The sequence below is a fragment of the Phacochoerus africanus genome, chromosome 13 (assembly GCF_016906955.1).
Source record: "Phacochoerus africanus isolate WHEZ1 chromosome 13, ROS_Pafr_v1, whole genome shotgun sequence".
In the NCBI taxonomy this organism is placed as follows: domain Eukaryota; kingdom Metazoa; phylum Chordata; class Mammalia; order Artiodactyla; family Suidae; genus Phacochoerus; species Phacochoerus africanus.
This window is the reverse complement of record NC_062556.1, coordinates 18,344,476-18,369,265: the sequence shown is the minus strand read 5'-3', so window position 1 is coordinate 18,369,265 and position 24,790 is coordinate 18,344,476. Positions and strand designations below refer to the sequence as shown.

Sequence of the window (24,790 nt, the reverse complement as noted above, 5' to 3'; positions counted from 1 at the left end):
GTCAACATTTTATACCATCAGACCTTCTTCATTTTCGACAGGACAGTAGGTATGTAATATGAATTTACTGGGGTTCTAATAGGTCTTTTCCTGATTACCAATGAAAATTAGTATCTTTCTACGGTTTTTCCCTTTTTCTCTCTTTTGTCATTTAGATGTACTCTTTTTTTTTTTTTTTGTCTTTTTCAGGCTGCTCTCTTGGAATATGGAGATTCCCAGGCTAGGGGTCGAATTGGAGCTATTGCCACCAGCCTACACCACAGCCCACAGCAACGCCGGATCCTTAACCTGTTGATCAAAGCCAGGGATCGAATCTGCGTCCTCATGGACGCTAGTCAGATTTGTTTCCGCTGAGCCACGATGGGAACTCCCAGATGTACTCTTATATGAAGGTCATTTCTTCATTATATTGGGCCAATCTATGGCACAATATTACAAAGTACACTAGAATTAAAAACATACTTCTACATTCCTTACAAGAATACAATATTGTATCATTCACTGGGACAGAAAGATATGGTTAACTCAAGGGTATTTATTTTATAGATTATCCTGAATCTTGCCACAAACTAGTCACTTTAGAGACAAACTAAGTATGTAGAATTCAATGTGTTTTTGAATGAATAACTAAAACACTGAAACCCCTTCCTCTGAGGAAGCCCTGCTTGGTAGGACTTTAAAACTATAGTAGAAATGTCAGTTGATCTTTAAATATAAACCTGTTGCCCTTCATGCCAGTATAACATTATACACCAATATAACCCTTCAGATTTTTTTTTTCATTCTGGGTTTTTTTCCCCAGTTTTATTGAAATATAATTGACATACAGCACTGTATGAGCTTCAGGTGTACAGCATAATGATTTGACTCACATACCTCACGAAATGATTATCACTAGTGAACCTCCATCACCTCATACAGATACACAATTAAAGAAACAGAGAAGAAAAAAATATATTTTTCCTTGTAATGAAAACTCTTAGGATCCACTCTCTTAACAACTTTATCATGTTGTACTTTATATCCCTAGTACTTACTTCCTAAAAAAGTTTGTATTTTTTGACTAACTTCATCCAATTCCCGATTTTCCCCTATCTGCCCCCCCACCTCGGGTAACCACAATCTGATCTCTTTTTTTGATTTTGTTTTTGAAGTATAATTGAGCTACAACACTATGTTAAGTTTCTGTTACATAACATAGTGATCTGACACTTCTATTCATTTAAAAATTGGAGTTCCCATTGTGGCTCAGTGGAAACAAATCTTACTAGCATCCATGAGGATGCAGGTTCCATCCCTGGCCTTGCTCAGTGGGTGAAGGATCCAGTGTTGCCGTGAGCTGTGGTGTAGGTTGCAGATGCAGCTCAGATCTGATGTTCTGTGGCTGTGGCCTAGGCAGGCAGCTATAGCTCCAATTCGACCCCTAGCCTGGGAACCTCCATCTGCTGCAGGTGTGATACTAAAAAGCAAAAAAAAAAAAAAAAAAAGTGATCACCACATTAAGTCTAGTTATGATGTCTCCATACAAAGAGATCACACAGTTATTACCTATGTTCCCTACACTGTACCTTTCATATCAATGACTGATTGATTTTGCAGCTGGAACTTTGCACCTCTCTTTTTTTTGGTTGCGCCCATGGCATTGGTTGAACCCATGCCACAGTCATGACCTGAGTCACAGGAGTGACAGTGCTGGATCCTTAACCACTAGGCCACCAAGGACTTCCAAGAAGTTTGTACCTCTTAATCTGCCTAACCAAGTTGTCCCCACCCCAACCCCAACCCACCTCCCCTCTAGCAACCACCTATTTGTTCTTTGCATATATAAGTGTTTGTTTTATATGTGTTTACTTGTTTTATTTTTATATTCTACATATAAGTGAAATCAAACAATATTTGTCTTAGAGTTCCCACCGTGGCTCAGCGTGTTAAGAACCTGACTAGTATCCATGAGGATGCAGGTTCATTCCCTGGCCTTGCTCAGTGGGTTAAGGATTTGGCATTGCTGCAAGCTGCAGCTAGGTCACAAATGCGGCTTGGATCCTGCATTGCTGTGCCTGCGGCATAGGCTGGCAGCTACAGCTCTGATTCTACCCCCAGCCTGGGAAGTTCCACATGCCATATGCTGCAGGTGTCGCGCTAAAAAGAAAAAAAAAAAAAACAATGTTTGTCTTTCTCTGACTTAGTTTCATTTAGCATAATGGACCTCTAGGTCCATCCATATTGTTGCAAATGGCAAGATTTCATTCTTTTTTATGGTTAAGTAATATTCTACTACCCCCAGTAGTCTAGAGGGATCAAAGGTTGTCCAGAAGCTCTAGAACGTGAACAAAGAGTTTAAGACAACCGACTCAACAATTATCAGTTCACTAGAACTTGGACTCAGGAGTTCCTTGGTGGCTCAGCAGGTCAACTATCCAGTGTTGTCATATTGACATATTTACTGATAAGATGATATGATGGCTGGATTTGCTTCAGAATAATCCAGGGGTGGGGGAGTAAGGGTGTAGCGGAATGGGGGAGGGCGCTGCTGTAACAAGATTGGCTATGAATGACTATTGTTAAAACTGAATGGTGTGTGCATGGGGGTTCATCTTATGGTTACCTCTATTTTTGTATATGTTTGACTTATTTCCTTAATAAAACTTGGAAAAAAAAAAAGGATCCAGTGTTGTTATTGTTGTGGTTTGGGTCACTTGTGTAGCATGGGCTTGATTCCTGGCCTGGGAACTCCTGTATGCTGTGGGCATGACCAAACCCCAGCCCCCCTCCAAACGAACAGACAAAAACACTTGGGATCAATTTAAAAGTATTTACAGAGGCCATATTTAGGATTCTTCATCAAGTTTTTATGTTGGCTTTTGGTCTATTTTTGTATTTTAATGAAAATGTTATTGTTTTAGCTCATACCTTATCTGTCTTTTTGTCTTGCTTTTCCAAAATGGCCATGTTGTCTTTCAGAATTTTCACAATTTCCGCTGGATTTTTCTGTGATTTACTAAACAAAGGCATTTTTTTCATCTATAGAAATCTCTTCTTCCAATATGGAATGCTAAAGACAAATAAACAAAAATTATGATTTTAATTCCTAACATGATTAAGTTGTTTTACCAGCATGTCCTGTAAGTTTTCAATAACTAATTTAGCAATATGAAATATTAAAACAGATCAAACTAAAACAAGTTTTATCAAATTTTATACCAAATTTAAATTAACACATTTTAAGATATTTTTAAAAGTTTACCTAAAAGTTTTTACTCAAAGTTTAAAATCTTTCTTGCAATAGAAATTCAAGATTTATGCAAGAATATGAAAAAGAGTACTTTTAGAGAAAAAGCTGATATTTAAAACTATACATTTTGACTAAAGAGAGTGTTGATGGTGATAAGAATAATGCTCGATAAAATAGAGCATATAAAACAAAAGTGGGATTAGGCATCCCCTTGTGGTGCAGCCAGTTAAGGATCTGGCATTGTCACTGTAGCAGTTCAGGGCACTGCAGTGGCAGGGGTTTAATCCCTGGCCTGAGAAATTCCACATGCTGTGGGTGAGGCCAAAAAAAAAAAAAAAAAGGCTCGATTAGGATCCACATACTATGGTAAAGCAGTATTTAAAAGCATGCCACTCCACAGTAATCACAAAATTATAATGCAAAATTATTTAGAATGTGTTTTTTATTACTCTTCAAATATTCAGCTGGCCACACTCACTGATTAAATGAGGACGACAGAGGTGGAAGCTGAGGCAGAAGGGAAAAGGAAAACCAGTTTCTCTTTTTGAGAACATTTATTTACATAGAGCAGAGGAAGCCAAGTATAGCTGTCATTGCCTATTTATAAGAAAAATTTAAGTGTTAACAGAAAAAAAAACCCCTAAAATTGAAAGCTCCAGTTTGCAGAGGCATATTCATTTACTTTCTGTTTATTGGCAAAAATATTTCAAACATTACAGAAATATGATGTAATAAAGCAAAGGCTCCCATTAACCAAACATCCAGCTTTAACAACTATTATCAGTTTTGACACATAGTCCTCCTGAATTTTTTCTATGTATATAAATATATTTTAAAAATAGAACACTAAATACTGTATTTTTCAACTTTTCCCCTCTTTTTATGCCTTGATTATTATTCTATGAGTGTATGTTTAGATGTAATTCAGTATTTTTATAGCAATAGCCGTTATACAGACATTTTATATAATTACTAGTATTTGTTATTTTTTTGCCTTTTTTTTTGTCTTTTGTTTTTAGGGCTGCACACTAGGAGCTTCAATTTGTCTTTTTAGGTTCCCGGGCTAGGGGTTGAATCAGAGATGTAGCTGCCAGCCTACACCAGAGCCACAGCAACGCGGGATCCGAGCTGTGTCTGTGACCTACACCACAGCTCACGGCAACGCTGGATCCTTAACCACTGAGCTACTGAGTGAGGCCAGGGATCAAACCCATGTCCTCATGGACACTAGGGGTTTGTTAACCACTGAGCCATGAAGGGAACTCCATTATTTGATAATTCTAAATAAATTATAACATAATTTATTTACAATTACTCTATTAATGGACTTTTGGGATAATTCCATTTTTTTCATTTTTTAAAATTAACAATGATGCAATTAATCAATGAAGAACATTACACACAAATGTACAAAGCAGTTGACAGCAGTATTGTCACAGCTATTCCTCTGGCATAACCTTGGCTATGGTTCTAAACCCCTCATTCCCCTAGGCTCCTACTTCCCAAATCTGGTTCCCTAGGATTTCTGAGTTACCTTATATCCTTCCAAAAAACTTCAGTATTTATTGCTTGTGATCAAGAATTATAATGCTAAACAAACGAAAGGTATACATGTCATTTGCTGCATGTTATTTGCTTTCTCTGTAAAATTAGTTTAAAAAAAAAAACTAATGGTGAATGCACCTAGTCATATCATCTAATTCATATTTTTTCCATCTTATTCATGAAAATATCATGAAAAATTTTGTCAAATACTCTAGAAAACCCAGGCTCTTCATATTTACTTGTCAACACCAGTTTAGTTGTGTATTTTTTAATACATCCCCATGACTTACTCACTTTATAACTGGAAGTCTGTACCTTTTGATCCCTTTCATGCATTTCATCCATACCCTACCCTCTACCTCTGGCAACCACCAATCCATTCCGTGTATCTATAAGCTTATTTTTTTGTCTTTTGGTTTTTTAGATTTCACATATAAAAATCATAAGGTATTTACTTTTTCTGATTTATTTCACTTAGCATAATGCCCTCAAAGCCCCACCCATGTTGTCACAAATGGTAAGATTTCATTCTTTTTATGGCTGAATAATATTCCATTATATATGTGTGTGTATATACATATATAAAATTGTCTTTATCCTTTCATCCGTCAATGGGTACATAGATTATTTCCGTATCTTGGCTATTATTATTACAATTAAAGCTGCAATAAGCATGGTAGTGCATATTTCTTTATGAATTAGTGTTTTCATTTTCTTCAGATAAATACCCAGAAGAGGAATTGCCTTATCATATGGTAGTTCTATTGTTAACTTTTTAAAGAACCATTATAATGTAAGGGGGATGCTCAAAAAAAGATAAAGCATCACATTCTGAAATCAGGCCACATAGAATGAGCTTGTAGTTTATTCATCACTGGTCCACACCCATTCTGAGTCTAACTCCTAGTACCCACCAAGGCCAAAGATTTAAAGCGCGTAAGGTGGATTCCTGAAAACGGTACTTTCTTGGGAAAAAGTGGTAGTAGTCATTTTTTCATAAATTGTACTTCAGAGTTTTTAGAACACACATCATATTTCAACAACACAAGAAACAGGAACAGGAGAAGATGCCATTATAAGTCCAACAACTAGACGGATGTCTCCTGGGCAATGAAAATTACACTGATGTCACACACATCAACCTGCCCTCCAGCTCTGGTGAATGACAGTGGGCCATGCAATGCAGATATCAGGGGACTGACAGGGCCCTACTGGACTTTTCCACTTTCCAAAGTGAGGAACTAGAATAAACAACAAATAACATAGTTCTATTTTTTGTCTTTAAAGCAGTACAAGAAAAGGGGAGAAATGCCCTGTGGACCTGGACAGGAAAAGTTACCCCCCAAATTAATTCTCTACTGGAGCTAAAACAGATATAATTGGAAAGAAAGAAGAAAGAAAAGGACTTAGACAAAAGGAGAGCTCGACAAGATAAAAGATTAAAAACACATATAGAGTATTATATACACATATAGAGAAACACCCCCAGATACACCATGACAGTCCAAATCTGTACAGAGCAGAAATGACCCCACAGAAAATTGATTTGAGGACAACCAAAAGGTACACAATTAGTCTATTTATTCATTCAAAAAATATTTTCCAAGCACCTATAAAGTGCTAGGCATTGTACTAGTAAATGCAAAATGAAGATACCACAGAGGACTCAATGTTGTGGGAGATATAGCCAAACAAAGAGTTTTGCCAGAATGCCAGGAAAGGTCAAACAAGCTAAAATGATGGAGAAAAGATACTATGTGTGCGTGTGTGCGTGCTATAGACTATGGAGACAGGGAGAAGATAGAGTATTATCCTATAAGAACAGGTAGTATAAGGATGAAAAGAGGTGGAGGAACGGCAACAATTGCAAAAGAAACTAAAAAAACAGGGTAGAAGCAACAAAGATATAACAGCTTACTAGGAAAAAAAGATCTACATGTGGTAATTTAAAGAATTTTTCTTTCTTTCTTTTTTTCTTTTCTTTTTTTTTCTTTTTTTTTTTGTTTTTGTCTTTTTGCTTTTTATAGGGCCGCTCCCTTGGCATATGGAGGTTCCCAGGCTAGGGGTCTAATTGGAATTGCAGCCACCAGCCTACGCCAGAGCCACAGCAACGCAGGATCCGAGCCGCGTCTGTGACCTACACCACAGCTCCACCGGCAACGCCGGATCCTTAACCCACTGAGCAAGGGCAGGGACCGAACCCGCAGCCTCATGGTTCCTAGTCGGATTCATTAACCACTGCACCACGACGGGAACTCCGAGAATTTTTCTAGTTGAGATTAATTCTAAGACCACAAATTCAGTGTTTGGTGGCTTTTAGAAGAAACCAACATTCTTCCCTTAAAGTTCATTCCTACAAATTGACTATATCAACAAAAAGCATAAAAATTAAGTTGTCTTTGGACTTCCATAAAACTAAATGTCAGAAGATCATGGAGAGAATCTACAGAATTCTGAAAAGGAAAGTCTATAACCTCATAATTAAGTTTCTAGCCAACATATTAGTGTGCGAATAGACTGTGTACACTTAACTAAAATTTTTACAAAAAGATGAGATGGAGTCAAGCCCACAAGAGTTCAACAAAATAAACGCTAAAACCCATATTGTTGGCAGAACATGTGGGAGGGTGAGCATCTACAATTCATTCATGTGGGAATAATTATAAATAAGGATTCAACTAAATAAGTTAAAAAGGAAACGGCCTCAAAAATCTCAAAGAGGAGTTCCCGTCGTAGCTCAGTGGTGAATAAATCCGACTATGAACCATGAGGTTTCAGGTTCGATCCCTGGCCTTGCTCAGTGGGTTAAGGATCCGGCGTTGCCGTGAGCTGTGGCGTTGCAGTGATCTGTGGCTCGGAACCCGTGTTGCTGTAGCTGTGGTGTAGGCCGGCGGCTACAGCTCTGATTAGACCCCTGGCCTGGGAACCTCCATATGCCGAGGGAGTGGCCCTAAAAATGGCAAAAAGGCAAAAAGGCAAAAAAAAAAAATCTCAAAGAAAAGAAGGATGGAAATAACAATAGAATTAGAAACAACTGAACTGGAAAAGCAAAAAAAAAAAAAAAAAAATCTCTGGTACTTTCCGATGCTTATTTTTTCTGGTGCTAGACCTGCCTGTTCACCTTCCCAGCCAACCCTACCCAAAGGGTGGGAACACGATCCAGGTGGGGCCAGAGTATTCCTTCCACGGCCCTGGCTACAGCAACTGGCTCCCAAATGGATTGTGACACCATCGAGCTAATCAAAATGCTTCAACAGGAAGCATTTTGATTAGCTACCTTAGTTACCTTAATCTAATTTAGTTTAAACAAAATATTGAGGGCATCTAGAAGAAGAAATAGAGAACTGTGTAACAAGTTCCTGTATATCACCACCCAGCTTAAAAAGTAAAACTACTGAGGTAACTCCCTTGGTACAACTGATTCCATTCCCCTCTGGCTTGTGCTCTGCCTATTTATCAGGTACTCTTCCTGAAGGTGCTTTCACACTTTTACTGATATTACAGACAGTATATGATATGGTTGTATATGCTTTAAAGCTTTATACAAATAGTATCACATGGTCAGTTCCCTTTTTTCCCCCCTCAGTACTGTGCATGCGAGATTTGTGTTAACATAAAACTCGAGTTTATCTTACTTGCTGTGTAACATCCCACTGTGTGACTATACCGTAATTTATTTATTAATTCTCCGAGTTCTAATTATTTTCAATTGTTTATTATTACACACATAATCATGACACAGATTCTTTTGCATGTCTTATACTTTTGTATGAGAATTTCTCCTAGGCTGTGGTCTCAACTTTTTAAAGTTTAATAGTGATTTGTAATAAGAAATGCATTTTATATTGTGACCCAGAATGAAGGAAGGTATACATGATTGCATGATTGTTTCATAAAATGATACCTGCCCTCTGGATAGATTCCATGCTCTTCTATCTATTCTATCTTTTTTTAAATCTTTTTTAAAAAAATAATTAAACAGTAAAGTTGAAGGATAGTGGGCCTTAATTGGAAGACTGACATATATAATATGCTTTCTAAGGGATTTGATATCATAACATATATACCTATAATGATATGCTTTGTAACTTATATCTATGAAGGCAATTTATAAATTAAAATTTTGTGGTGGGAAGAGGCCTGTTTTGGATACATTAAATAGAGTAGAACTTTTAGATGTATTTTTTTTAATTTTAAAATTTGCAGTCAATCAGATGTACCCATTTTAAGAGAACAATTCACTGGATATTGACCATATATATAGTCATATAATCTCCATCCCACTGATTTTTAAAAATGAGTGTTACTGACCCAATTAGTTGCCACAGATTTTTTTTTTGCCATAGATGCACTTTTGACTGTGAGTCCTATTTAGAATAAAATATAAAAGAATGGTAATTCCTCAACTTTCCTGAAAAATTTTTTAATATGGTGGTTTAATTTTTTTTTTTAGTTTGAGAGAAGGTACTTGTGATTTAAATTTAAATTAGCAAGCTCTAAAAAAGAATTTTGGAAGTGTTCCTCTCTTACTGTTGATTGTAAAATAAACCTGTTTGAAGGAAAAAATTCATTTTTTTTTCTTCTTTTGTCTTTTTGCCATTTTCCCGGGCTGCTCCCACAGCATATGGAGGTTCCCAGGCTTAGGGGTCAAATCAGAGCTGTAGCCACTGGCCTACGCCAGAGCCACAGCAATGTGGGATCCGAGCTGTGTCTGCAACCTATACCACAGTTCACAGCAACTCGGATCCTTAACCCACTGAGCAAGGCCAGGGATTGAACCTGCAACCTCATGGTTCCTAGTTGGATTTGTTAACCACTGAGCCACAATGGGAACTCCTAAAAATTTCGTTTTTGAGTTTTCTTTCTTACAACTAGTTAATAGTTTATGTACTACCTAAGGCAATATACAGATTCAGTGCAATCCCTATCAAATTACCAAAGACATTTTTCACAGAACTCAAACAAAATATTTTAAAGTTTGTTTGGAAGCACAAAAGACCCAGAATAGCCAAAGACATCCTGAAAAAGAAAAATGGAGCTGGAGGAATCAGGCTCCAGGAATTCAGACTATACTACAAAGCAACAATCATCAAAACTGGTACTGGCACAAAGACAGAAATATAGATCAGTGGAACAGGATAGAAAGCCCAGAATTCAACCCACACACCTATAGCCAACTCATCTATGACAAAGGAGGCAAGAATATACAATGGAGAAAGGACAGCTTGTTCAATAAGTAGTGCTGTGAAAACTGGACAGCCACATGGAAAAGAATGAAATTAGAACACTCCCTAACACCATACACAAAAATAAACTCCAAATGGATTCAAGACCTAGATATAAGACCAGACACTACAAAACTCTTAGAGGAAAACACAGGCCAAACACTCTCTGACAGAAACAACAGCAACATCTTCTCAGATCCAGCTCTTAGAGTATTGGCAGTAAAAGCAAAAATAAACAAATGGGACCTAATCAAACTGAAAAGTTTCTGCACAGCAAAGGAAACCCTAAACAAAACGAAAAGATAAGCCACAGAATGGGAGAAAATCTTTGCAAGTGAATCCACTGACAAGGGATTAATCTCCAAAATTTATAAACACCTTCTGCAGCTCCATACCAAAAAAACAAAAAAACCCCTTCAAAAAATGGGCAGAAGATCTAAACAGACAGTTCTCCAAAGAAGACATGCAAATGGCCAAAAAACACATGAAAAGATGTTCCAGGAGTTCCCGTCGTGGCGCAGTGGTTAACGAATCCGACTAGGAACCATGAGGTTGTGGGTTCGGTCCCTGCCCTTGCTCAGTGGGTTAACGATCCGGCGTTGCCATGAGCTGTGTTGTAGGTTGCAGACGCGGCTCGGATCCCGCGTTGCTGTGGCTCTGGCGTAGGCCGGTGCCTACAGCTCCAATTCGACCCCTAGCCTGGGAACCTCCATATGCCGCGGGAGCGGTCCAAGAAATAGCAACAACAACAACAAAAAGACAAAAGACAAAAAAAAAAAAAAAGAAAAGAAAAGATGTTCCACATCACTCATTATTAGAGAAATGCAAATCAAAACCATGATGAGGTACCACCTTACACCAGCCAGAATGGCCATCATCCAAAAGTCTACAAACAGTAAGTGCTGGAGAGGGTGTGGAGAAAAAGGAACCCTATTACACTGTTGGTGGAATTGTAAATTGGTGCAACCACTGTGGAAAACAGTATGGAGATTCCTCAGAAAACCAAAAATAGAACTACCATTTGGGCATCTATCCAGAGAAAACCATGACTAAAAAAGACACATGTACTCCGATGTTCATTGCAGCACTATTTTCAATAGCCAAGACATGGAAACAACCTAAATGTCCATTGACAGAGGAGTGGATCAGGAAGATGCGGTACATATACACAATGGAATATTACTCAGCCATTAAAATGAACGAAATACCAGCATTTTTAGCAACATGGGTGGACCTAGAAGTTATCATGCTAAGTGAAGTCAGCCATACAATGAGGCACAAACATCAAATGCTTTCACTGACATGTGGAATCTGAAAAAAAGACAGACTGAACTTCTTTGCAGAACAGATGCTGACTCACAGACACTTAAAAAACTTATGGTCGCTGGAGGAGACAGTTTGGGGGGTGGGAGGATGTGTTTGGGTTGTGGGATGGAAATCCTGTGAAATTGGATTGTTGTGATCATTATACAACTACAGATGTGATAAATTCACTTGAGTAATAAAAAACAGTTTATGTTTTTCATGGTTTTACCTATGGAAATCTTGAGACTTCTTGTCTTCAGAAATAATCTTCCCACTCGCTTAAGTTTTTTTGGGAAATCTTTGAAATTTGGACTATGATTGTATTATTGTAGTTGGAAGTTACATGTAAAGGCTTGGACATGCCCATTAGCCACCTACAGACAGACATTTATTTCCCTTTAAAATACTTTTTAAGTGATACCAGTGGGGTATATAATACCCCAAATGACCTCTTCTGCAGTTCCCCTTTCCTGTCCCCCTTCAAACACACACCTTTCCACTTACGTCACTGACATGTCCTGATAAGTCATTTGAATGACTGACTTGAGGTTATCTTTACAGGCGCTCACACATAAGTTAGGAATATGAAATAGTTTACTGTGTCTTAGGAAAGGGAATGCTGCCAAAATCTATTACAAAATCTACAGGGCCCGCGTTCCCTGGGAGCAGAACTGAATAATTTTTTTGGCTTTCTCTCTGGAATCTGAGCCAAGTACTACTCCTTATGAAATTTCAGAGCCAGAGTAACAGAAATCATATTTGTTTGATGAATACTTTGAAAAGACATGATCAGATATTCCACAGTTTGAACTTTAAAAAGCAGTTATTTAGTCCTTAAAAGTATCATTTATGAGAAAGTGTTCCCATTGTAAAAGCATTTGTGGGATCTATTAAAGCTTGGGGGAAAAAAATTAGAAGGAAGAAGAAAACTTAAGTATTCATAAACCAACTACCTTGAGTCAATCTCTGTTAACTCTTTAAAATTCTTTTTTCTGGAGTTCCCATCATGGCTCCGTGGTTAACGAATCCGACTAGGAACCATGAGGTTTCGGGTTCAATCCCTGACCTTGCTCAGTGGGTTAGGGATCCTGCATTGCTGTGGCTGTGGTGTAGGCTGGCGGCTACAGCTCCGATTCGACCCCTAGCCTGGGAACCTCCATATGCCGCAGGAGCAGCCCAAAAAATGGCAAAAAGACAAAAAAATAAAAATAAAAAATAAAATTCTTTTTTCTATCATAGCTTTTGTATAGTTGTTTTATATGCTTTTACATAGATGTAGTTATGCTTTATGTTATGGGATGGTGTTTTTAACAACATTTACATTTTATTTCAGATTGTTTGTAAGCATTTTCATAGGCATATATCATATTTCATCAAATCTAAGATTTGGGTGTAAAGCATACACTTTATGTACCACTAAGAAAGAAAGAAAAAAACAACAACAAATCCCAAACCTGCTGGTTAGTGTAAAGCAGTTGTAACTCATATGTAAATTTTAGAGATGTTAAAATGTTTTTTTTTTTTAAAGTTAAAAAGATAACCCTTATTAGTTTCTTTTCTTAGGATAGACTGATAGAAGCAGAATTATTAAGTCAGAGGTTGCGAATATTTAAAAGTTCTGTCCAATTTCTATTCCCACCAGTAAGAAAGGAGAAGGCTTGTAACATCTCATCATCCATAGAATTGAATTTTCTCAAAACAACAACAAAGAATTTTGTTATATGATGGGCAAATTAGTCTTTCACTTTAAGTTTGCATTTTTTCATTATAGATAATAAACATTTACTGTGTGTTTAACTATATTTCCTCCTTTGTGGTTTTCCAATACCTATCTGTTTTTCTTAATGACTTATTTGTTTTACGAGATCTTTTATGATGATATTAGCCCTCTGTCTTTCATATTCATGTCACTGAACTCTCTGATTCGTTATTAATGTATAATTTTATTATTATTTCATCCATAAAAGTTAAAAATTATATTAGATTTGGAACATATTTATATTAACTGATTTGTCAGTCTTTTTGAAGATTTACTACATCACTTCTAAACTTAGAGAAGTTATTTCACATCCAGACATTAAGAGGTCACTTCTAGCAACATCTATAGCTGGTCTCTTTTGTTCCATTGGTCTGTTTTTCTTGGGTTGCTGTTTTACTTTAGTACTTTATAACACTTTTAATTTATTCCTTCATAAGAAATCTTCCTTTCAGATATTCATTATCTTTTTCTCATATTCTTGACTTAATTTAACTACTACAAGCTTTTTTTGGACTTGTAACTGGAATTGTATCAAATTACGGACTTTAGGAATAATGGACATTTTAGTAATACTCAGCTTTTCCATTAAAAAAAAAGACAGATTTAACTATTCAGTTCTTTTCTTAGTTATATGGTTTTCCCCCTCAAATCTATTTATTGTTTCAAGAAAGAAGAAATGTACTCATCACAAAAAAAAACCAAGATGAAAAAATTTTAGATGTATCACAAATCTCATTAAGATAATACCATTAGTATTAGCTGAGCCACATTCTGGAAATGATTCTTTGGCTACATATAGTTAAAAGAGTGGGCTGCTGAAGGACTGAATAGATAAAAAGACACTTCTTACACATTTTTAAGTACATCTTTTTTTTTGTCGTTTGTTTTAGGGCTGCACCTGTGGCATATGTAAGTTCCCAGGCCCTTGGTTGAACTGGAGCTGTAGCTCCTGGCCTACATCATAGCCACAGCGACACACGATCCAAGCCACGTCTCTGCCCTACACCACAGCTCATGGCAATGCTGGATCCTTAACCCACTGAGGGAGACCAGGGATCAAACCCATGGATACCAGTCGGGTTTGTTTCTGCTGAGCCATGATGCGGAACTCCAACTTCTCCATTTTAAAATATACATCCTACAAGTTCCCTGATGGCTCATCAAGTTAAGGATCTGGCGTTGACACTGTTCGGGTCCTTGCTGTGGTACGAGTTCTATCCCTGGCCTGGGAACTTCCGCAGGCTGCAGGTGCAGCCAGAATATATGTATATATAAGGAGTTTCACTGATCATCCTCTTCCTCAGTTCAAAATGACTAAGAATGACCCTGATTTTTCTAAGTTTTATTAACAGAATCTGAGGGAGACTCCTCAAAATGAACAATTTACATAGAAACGGAAAACTTGTAAGAGGTTTTTTATGCACCCTTACTCATCTGGAAGCCTTAAGCCTTACTCATCTGATGAGACTTACATCAGAATAAAAACTCTTTTATAAGAAGAAAAACTCATGACCTTGGGAATTACTTTTTAATTCTAATGTATTGCAACCGCAGAAACAATTTAAAAATAGAATGAATATATGAAGCTAGGAAGACATACAACTACCAGTATATTTATTACTATAAATATTAACCTACTAGACTATTTTTCCAGAAAAAACAACAGAAACTTTACTCACAGTAATGTTTCTGTGACAGCTCAAGTCATTTGATGGAATTAGAATTTTCTACATCTATTAGCTAATAAAGACTGTCAATGAATGATAATTTTATGTTAGAATTGCATAATCTTAATTTATAGCAGAGATCTGAAGCTAGGTCAGTAGTCTCTAAAACTAGTAAGTGTAATCAAAGCATCGGATCTCACCGAAATTTACAAATGGTTATTTTTTACCACAACAGAATTATCACGGGAAACTCATAATTCATTTTTTTAGTCTTTCTTATAAGCACACACATATACAAAATAATCATCAAATTTTGGTTAGACACTCTTAATGGATTAAGGCAAAAGTTTATTGTTATGGTATAAAATACAACCATTTCATAGCTTCAGTAAGCCCCGTGCCTATTATGAAATTACTCTCAATCTATAAAACATTAACATGGGAGAGTAATGATAAAAGTGATTTAGCTGGAGTTATCTCTTATTCTATAGACTTCCAGAATCATGCAGTTTTTCTGGCTGGGTAGGTTAATATGACCTCTCATCCTTTCACAGCTAGAAGAGACTAGATGAGTTTCTGCTGGAAATTTCAGACATATAAGCCACAAAACTGGGAAATTTATTGTATCATTAACAAGCAATAGAGATTTCATCTTAAACCATTTCATTTTTATTATTTATTTATTTACTTATTTTTTTTTTTTGGCTGCATCCATGGCATTCAGAAGTTCCCAGGCCAGAGACTGAACCTGAGCCATTGTGGTGACAATACCAAATCCTAACCCTCAAGGGAACTCCTTAAACCGACTATTTTAATTACCAGTGGAACAGTAAGTGTGTCCACAATTAAAAAGCATGCTAATGTAGGTATAATAGCTTTTTTCCTTGCTAAAGGAGTCTCAGCTAAATATCTCTAAGCTGCATAATAAACACATACGTATGTGTACACAGACATCCGGATCTCAGAAATGGAAAACGGTCCAAGCTACTGCACATTATTTCACTCCATCATTCAACAAATATTTGTTAAGCACCTATTATATGCCACTTAGGACTACTCAAAACATTACTTTTAAAACACGATTTGAAATAGAACATAGGAAGTATTTCTTGATCAAATGAAAAGGTTTTTCTACCACTAAAAATCACCTAAGTATACTCTTCATTCATTGTATTGTTTATTTCATGATTACTTCATTACATATGTTTCCTGCATTAGTAACTTTAAAATTTTATTATCTTGGCCTTTTAGAGAAACTTTTTTTAAACAACCGAAGTATAGTTGATTTATAATACTGTGTTGGTTTCAGGTGTACAGCAAAGTGATTCAGATACATATATCTGAATACACACACACACACACACACACACACAGTCATTTTCCATTATTGTAGAGAAACTTTTAGAACGAGTGTAAACTTAATTTGGATAGACCTAATGTGAGTTTTCCAAATAGGCCACATTTCTTCATATGGGTCCTAGTGCACAAATGCAAATACATACTTCTTCTGAGTTAAAGCTGACACCTTACTTCAGAATGTCCCATGTACTCAAGATACCAAGCTTTTAAACCACATGCCCTCATCACCATCCTTATTCATTCAGGATTATCACCAAGTTACACCACAGCCTTTTCTTCTCTTGACAGCTGGGCCTATTCTGTACTACTGTTGCTTTGTTCACTTCTTAAAATTCAATTCTTGACAAGCCATCTTTTTTTTCATGAGGAAAACTGTGTGCCCCTAAACCTCTTTCTTTTTTTGAATACCTCGGTTCCACTTTTTGTGAATCAAAGAAAGAGTTCATTCCCCATCTGTTAACTATTTGCTAGGTACGTACTTACATGCCAGATACTGGGCTAGACCTCAGAAATGGCTGATAAGCATAAAAGCAAAGGCTAGAAATATTCCTGTAGCAAGGAAAAGAAAAATAACGGATTTTAACATAAGATTAGACCTCATAAACAGTTACTCAATCTGGGAACCTCTTAAAAGTACCTAGAAATCCTATTTATAAGCATACTGCTTTTCTTCAATTATTAATATTTAGGATAAATAAAAATAATGTCTTATTCAACACTAGTTGGGTTTTTTGTGGTAAGATGTTTATTTTTTTATTATAGTTGATTTACAATGCTCTGTCAATTTCTGCTGTATAGCAAAGTGACCCAGTCACATACATACATACATTCTTTTTCTTATTTAGTGTCACCACTATAATTGATTTTCTAACATTTTTCAGGTTGGTAATGATTTTTCTATAACTTAAGTAAAATATAATCTTAGGCTGTCATAAACCCCTAGAAATTATTTCTTAAATTGTTTCCCAGAGAGGATGGTTCCCAAATTCCCAACAACCCACTCACAAATAAACTTCCAAGGTACAAAATACTTGCAAACTGGGGGTGACTTATTCTTTATTATAATCCTATGGGCTTAAGAAATGGTGCCACTACTTCTATCAATGAGGTACTAGTTTAAAATAAAAAATGATTCTGAAGATTGTGAAGCTATCAGTCTAAGGACTGAGTGTGGGAAGTTATATAAAGTAAAGGTTGGTTTGTGATATAATCTCTAATGGATTTGCCTTTGACTTCTAGTGCAGGATACTGGTCCAGGAAAGGTTTCCACAGACCAGCTGAGTTTCTTCATCTAATAGGTCAACAGGTTAAAAAAAAAAAAAAAAAAGGCACAAAAACTCACAAAACAAAACCTGTTCTACAGGCTTCTGCACACATACAGGAAATAGTAGAGAAAGTACAGCCATTTTATAGTATATCTAGAATATGAACCCTTTTAATATGAGTCCATTGACACTTTGCTTAAGTTTTCATTTCTGCTAAGTGGTTCTGCTTTAAAGGACTCACTTGAATCAGTAACTAAGGACATCTTATTTGAGGCTGGCAGAGTAGATTAAAAACTTAATGATGAATCTTTAAGCAATGACTCACTTTAGCAGCTTACAATATATACTTCCTTCTTCCCACAGAAGAATGATTATATGCCTTCCACTGATGCCTTTAAAAAGGTATACATAAAATTGGCACACACTCTCCCATATTAAGATTGTACCAATGAAGTTTTTATTGGAATGTGAATACATATTTTAAGAGTTTATTAGTTTTTCCACTGCTCTATTGCTTACACACATACAAGCATTTGGTTAAAACAGTTCTTCAGCAGAACAACAATATGATATGAGAGCTTGGTGCCAGCAATAAGAACAAAATAACTGCCTTATTCCTTAATTTGGAATGTGCATTCACTTTACATCAAATGGTAAATTTGACATGTAAATTGTTTAATTTTTATTTTCACCACAGAACATTGAAAAAAATCATGTGTCACTTACTGGAACTAACAGAAGCATTCAACATTCAAATTACATATCCCTTTAACTAATGGCATCATTAACATTTCTAACTGAATTAGGAGGGAATGTTGTAATTTATTATAATTGATAATATCAGACTCACAATGATCACTTTAAATTTACTGACAATAAACAGAAAGAGATAACTTTTGAATTTTCATGCAGTTGAAAGAGAAACATGAAAAATGGTATCCTGCCACTATTTTATTTTTGGAAACTCTTTGTAAATAAAAACCCATTTCCAAAATAAGATAGTCTGTGGACACAGAATAGTTGGTAATGATTCAAGTGCCTTAGGCAACAGAGAAGCATTGTTTTGTAGTTGTTTTTTTAAACCTCACTTAGTAACAGCAGTTCATCATGTACAAAGAAACAAGGTAAAAGCATGGTTTAAAATGAATATATAAGTAATAACTGTAAAGCTTCGACTAAAACTCAAGTTTATCATATTAATTCCATTTCTGTGAATCGGTATAGGTAATCTGGTTGATACTCACCCAATGTTAAAGAAAAGCCCAGGCTTGTCTAAGCAACGAAAAATAGACACATGCTGAGGTGCTGAAGACAGCTCTTTCTGGGGCTCAAAGCACTTTAGATGAAGCAGACTTTATATTCCATTTAATAGAGGGTGTCTCCTCTTACCAGAGTGTGGCAGAGAGAAGAGATTCCATAATACCGTCTTGACTTTCTGTCCCTCTCTCTGAAGAGTAACAGTTACCACCGGAAAACGTTAGCAGAAAATGATCACTTGAACACTCACACGGGGCAGCAGTAAATTTCCACTCTCTTTGCGTGCTCTCAGATTCCAAGCCTTTGCTTGTCTCTTAATCTGTCACAGGCAGTTCTGTTTCTGGTCAAACCAGCTTGCTATGCGTTCTCTTTCTCACTAATGCACTCGTTTAGATACATACCACACAGTCACAGCTCCCTCTTTTTCTTCCTCCCTCCCAATCATGCAATGTCACAAGAATGTGTGTAAAGCAATTAAGCGGAGGTGAATTTAATTCTTGGCCAAAAAAAAAAAAAGAGTCTAGGGATAAACAAAAATTTTTTCTCATCACATTTTTCCCCCTTTAAGTCCTATACTCATTCATGCAGTGGGGTTTTGTCAACAGATTAAACTGGCCTGACCATCCTGTTTAAGAATGTAAATAAAGGTTTCTTTCTTTCTTTCTTTGTTTTTTTTGCCATTTCTTGGGCTGCTCCCATGGCATATGGAGATTCCCAGGCTAGGGGTCTAATCAGAGCTGTAGCTGCCAGCCTACACCAGAGCCACAGCAACATGGGATCTGAGCCTCATCTGCAAGCTACACCACAGCTCACGGCAACGCCGGATCCTTAACCCTCTGAGCAAGGCCAGGGATCGAACCTGCAACCTCCTGGTTCCTAGTCGGATTCGTTAACCACTAGGCCATGATGGGAACTCCAAGAATGTAAGTAAAGGTTTCTAACAAAGGTGTGTTAATAGTGACAACAACAGATTCATTTTCCAATATGTGCCCTCAGGGAAGATGCTATTGCCAATCATAAGAAGAAAGTGTAGCAAGTAAATACACAGATAATATTAATTTAATCTTGAGATTTAAAAAGCAAGGGAGATGTTAGAATCAGTATTCAGAATTTAATTTCAGTGTAATTCTGTGAAAGTTTAATTTTTTAAAAAATGGTTTATTTTGAAACTTATAACCAATATTAGTTGTAAACAGAAACTTATAAAAACGTAGAGAAATACTAACACCAAAACTGTTAAATGAAGCAGCTTATATCATTTAGTGTGCAAACCAAATGTAATTATTTGGTTTAGAGTATCTCCCCCTCCTGCCCCACCCCATCACACACAAGCACTATTGGTCAGGATAACGTAATACCTCTTCAGCGAGGATTTAAAAAGTTAGAGGTTACAAAAAAAAAAACATTTTTTCATTATTATACATGTATAATTGTAGAGTAAAATGTCTTAAAATTATGGATCTCTCTGCAAGGTTTGGGAATGAGGAATTAGGTAGAAAACCGAGGGGGATGGTTGGTAACAGGCTTAGATGGCACTTGGATTCTTTAGAGTTAAAAGGTAAGGTACTCAGGAGTTCCCGTCGTGGCGCAGTGGTTAACGAATCCGACTAGGAACCATGAGGTTGCGGGTTCGGTCCCTGACCTTGCTCAGCGGGTTAACGATCCGGCGTAGCTGTGAGCTGTGGTGTAGGTTGCAGACGCGGCTCGGATCCCACGTTGCTGTGGCTCTGCAGACGCGGCTCGGATCCCACGTTGCTGTGGCTCTGGCGTAGGCCGGTGGCTACAGCTCCGATTCAACCCCTAGCCTGGGAACCTCCATATGCCACGCGGGAGCGGCCCAAGAAATAGCAACAACAACAACAAAAAGACAAAAATAAAAATAAAAAATAAAAAAAAAATAATAAAAAAGGTAAGGTACTCAGCTTGGAATACATGCTAGATCTAAGAGGATGCTAGTCAGAGCCTGATTTGGGGTTTTCTGTTCCAGTTCCTTAGACCCAATGACTTTTAGGTTTTCTCCCAACCATGTTTCCAACAAAAATTCTTGTGCTTTTCTAACAGATCTCCCAAATACAGAGCTGAAAGAAATAGTTATTAGGCCTAGTAATACTTTAATCTTACTCTCTGCAGAACTAAAATAGTACTAGGAATACAAGCTCAAATAAATTAAAAAGGTTATTATTTGTATGTAGTTGTTTATCCTTAAAAAAATAAATGAATAAATCTTGGCTTTATTTCTTAATCTGTAATCATATATATATATTTCTTAACTTATATATTTATTTTAAAATATATATTTCTTTGGCTCATTTAAACTATACTTTAAAATTTAAACATAAGGGAATTTTAACATGTAAAAAATAGGCATCAAGAAGACTAAAGATTAGTCTGTTGTGTGTTACTTCAAATCAGTAGTTGTATTAATCTTGAATCTTATTTCCTATCTTTAAAGAAATGTTAAATGGAAACGTTCCTAAAACGCTAAAGGGTGTTAAGAGCCTACTGTTTTTCTCAGTCTAAGATTATAATCAAAGAGTTTTGGTATAACTGAAGAAGTTCAGAATTTGTAAGGGTAGCACTCAGAATAACTATAAGGCTGATTTTTTAAAAGGCATTTTAAAATTGGGAAACTTCATATAAATCTATAATGGAGTCTAGGGCACAAATAAATTAGCTATTTAATATATAATTAATCAGACTGCCTACATATGAATGTGTGTAGGTTTGTATTTGATTCCTACTAAATACCATTTTTCTAAGATACATACAAAGAAATCAGGAAAAGTGACCTTATTTTAGGCCATAAAGACATCAATACATTTTCAAAGGAGAAATAGTGCAAACTTCATTCTCTGAATACAACACAATAAAACTAGTAAGTTATGCAAAAATTTTTCAGAACATAAGCAAATGTTCCTTAAAAAACCCTATTAATACTTAAAAATTTAAAAAGAACATTCTTTCAAAAATTACTTGGACAAAGAATTAAAAGTACAATTATAGGGACTTCTGGGCTATGATGGAGTAAGAGAGACTAGATTTACCCTTCTATCTGACAAAACTAAAAAACTGGACAAAATTAATAAAACAATGGTTTTTCAGATACTGGATATGAGGCAGCTCAGCCCAGTAAATCCAGAGAGAAGGGAAACAAAGGTAAACTTTATAATTGCTTCAGGCTACAGAGCAGGAAGGGGATCCTCAACAGAGCATGGCAGTCTCCCGGCTGGAAAGGCAGAGTTGATAATTCAAGAAGGCCAATGTGGTGAAAATTCATAAGGCAAAATACCAGGGAGGAGAGAGCTGCAAAGTGAGCCCCAGAGATCTGCAAAGAGCTCTCTTCAAATCTTCACTGAGAACTGACCAATTGCATGTCCATGAGAAAACTCCATGGCCAAGGCCAAGGAAAGAACCACCGGAAAGAAGGAGGCTGAAAAATTCCCATTACACACACAGGGCTGAGACTAAATAGTGCATGTCCCCAACAGCCAGAGTGAGGAAATCTCATAATAAATGGAAGACTGGGTTAAGTACTCAGAAAAATATTGCCTCAATTGAAGGACCAAACTAGCTCCAGACTAAAGGTTGTTCTTGTCCCTCTTAAAAGAACTTACAAGTAATCTTGTAAGGATTGAATTCTTCCCAAATACTTTGAGTGTATCCCAGAGTAGAATATTAAAATATTAGAGAAATTTTTAGAAATCTAACACAGAACAACACAGAATTCACAATGTTTAGCATCCAGTCAAAAATTACCAGGCATGCATGCAAAAAGCAGGAAAATACAATGTATAATATGAAGGAAAAATTAAGCAATAGAAAATGACTCAGAAATGACACAAGTAACAGAATTAGAACAGAAAGACACTAAAACAACTATTACAAATATACTTCATAGGTTTAGGAAAGTATAAAAAAGCATTGAGTAAGTTAAGGAGATGGAATATATTAGACTCAAATCAAATCTCTAAAGATTAAAACTACAATTTCTGATATTAAAAAATATACCAAATAGGGGAGTTCCCATTGTGGTGCAGCATGTATATATATATATATATATATATATATATATATATATATATATACACATATATACAAATACACACACACACATATATATATCCCAAGCAGCCTAATTTATGTATTGTTTGAGTCCCAAAAAGAGAAGAGAGAAAAGGGGAATTATAAAACAATGTTTAAAGATATAATGACTAAAAATTTTCCAAATTTAGTGAAATAATAAATCCACAGATCTAAGAGCAGCAAACCCTAAACACATATGACCCCACAATCCCACTCTTGGGCATATATCCAGACAAGAGTTTCCTTGAAAAAGACACATGCACCCGCATGTTCACTGCAGCACTACTCACAATAGCCAAGACATGGAAACAACCTAAATGTCCATCAACAGATGATTGGATTCGGAAGATGTGGTATATATACACAATGGAATACTACTCAGCCATAAAAAAGAATGACACAATACCATTTATAGCAACATGGATGGAACTAGAGACTCTCATACTGAGTGAAATAAGTCAGAAAGAGAAAGACAAATACCATATGATATCACTTATAACCGGAATCTAACATACAGCACAAATGAACATTTCCCACAGAAAAGAAAATCATGGACCTGGAGAATAGACTTGTGGCCTCCCGGGCTGAGAGAGAGGGAGTGGGAGGGGTTGGGAGCTTGGGGTTATTGGATACAACTTGGAATGGATTTACAATGAGATCTTGCTGAGTAGCATTGAGAACTATGTCTAGATACTTATATTGTAACAGAACAAAGTGTGGAAAAAAAATGTATATATGTAAGTGTATCTTGGCCCCCATGCTGTACAGCGGAAAAATAAATTAATTAATTAAAAAAAGAGAAAGAAACATTAAAAAAAAACTATACAAAAGCACAGTATAATCAAATTGCTTAATAATTAATTGTGGGAGTTCCCGCTGTGGCTCAGCACAAATGGATCTGACTAGCATCCATGAGGACGCAGGTTTCATTCTCTGGCTTCACTCAGTGAGTTAAGGATCCAGCATTGCCATGAGCTATGGTGTGGTGTAGGTCGCAGATGAAGCTTGGATATGGCATTGCTGTGGCTGTGGTGCAGGCTAGCAGCTGTAGCTCCGACTGGACCCCTATCCTGGGAACCTCCATATGCCACAGATGTGGCCCTAAAAGATGAAACAATAAAAAAATAATAATAATAATGGTGGAGTTCCCATGTGGCGCAGCAGAAACAAACCTGACTAGGAACCATGAGGATGTGGGTCCGATCCCTGGCCTTGCGGAGTGGGTTAAGGATCTGGCATTGCTGTGAGCTGTGGTGTAGGTCACAGATGCAGCTCAGATCCCACGTTGCTGTGGCTGTGGCATAGGCCAGCAGCTGCAGCTCAGATTCAACCCCTAGCCTGGGACTTCCATATGTGGTGAGGGCAGCCACAAAAAGCCAAAAAAACCAAAAAATTAATGGTAAGAGAATACCTTAAAAGTAGTTTGAGAAAGGTATAACATATAGAGAAAAAAAGAAATGAATAGATTTCTCATCAAAAACTAAGCAAGTCAGAAGTAGAACAACATTGGAGTCCCATTGTGGCTCAGTGGTTAACAAATCCGACTAGGAACCATTAGGTTGCAGGTTCGATCCCTGTCCTTGCTCAGTGGGTTAAGGATATGGCGTTGTCATGAGCTGTGGTGTAGGTCGAAGACTCGGCTTGGATCCCATATTGCTGTGGCTCTGGAGTAGTATGGCGGCTACAGCTCCAATTAGACCCCTAGCCTGGGGACCTCCATATGCTGCGAGAGAGGCCCAAGAAATGGCAAAAAGATTTAAAAAAAAAAAAAAGTAGAACAACGTCTTCAAAACACTAAAAGAAAATAACTGTCAATGTCTTTCAGAAATGAAGACATAGAAAAGCTGAACTAATCACCAGCAGATCAGAGCACACAAAATGTTAACAGAGGTCCCTTCTTCAAGCAGAAAAAATACACTAAATGGAAATATTCACAAAGGAATGAATAATATTGGAAATAATAAATATGTATGTAAATATAAAATTTTTTTTTCTTATTTTAAAACTTCCTTTAGAGAGTTCCCTGGTGGCCTAGCATTTAAGGATTTGGTATTGTCCGGCTGTGGCTCAGGTTTGATCCCTGACCTGGGAAC

General features: G+C 36.6%; 1 protein-coding gene across 13 annotated transcripts in view; it reads right to left on the bottom strand.

The window, feature by feature from the left end:
• The window catches only part of CAB39L (calcium binding protein 39 like), a 102,828-nt gene that overhangs the window by 45,988 nt on the left and 32,050 nt on the right, over positions 1–24,790 (bottom strand). For 7 of the 13 annotated variants that reach the window (XM_047755919.1, XM_047755917.1, XM_047755930.1 and 4 more), the window contains one exon: positions 2,911–3,052. The exons of 2 other annotated variants lie outside the window; for them this stretch is intronic. In XM_047755919.1, coding sequence (XP_047611875.1) covers positions 2,911–3,021 — 111 coding nt within the window. In that variant the 5' untranslated portion in view covers positions 3,022–3,052. Of the gene's footprint in view, positions 1–2,910; positions 3,053–16,575; positions 16,642–18,601; positions 19,038–24,790 lie in introns of those variants that run through there. 4 more of the 13 variants (XM_047755925.1, XM_047755920.1, XM_047755918.1 and 1 more) reach the window with 4 other exon arrangements.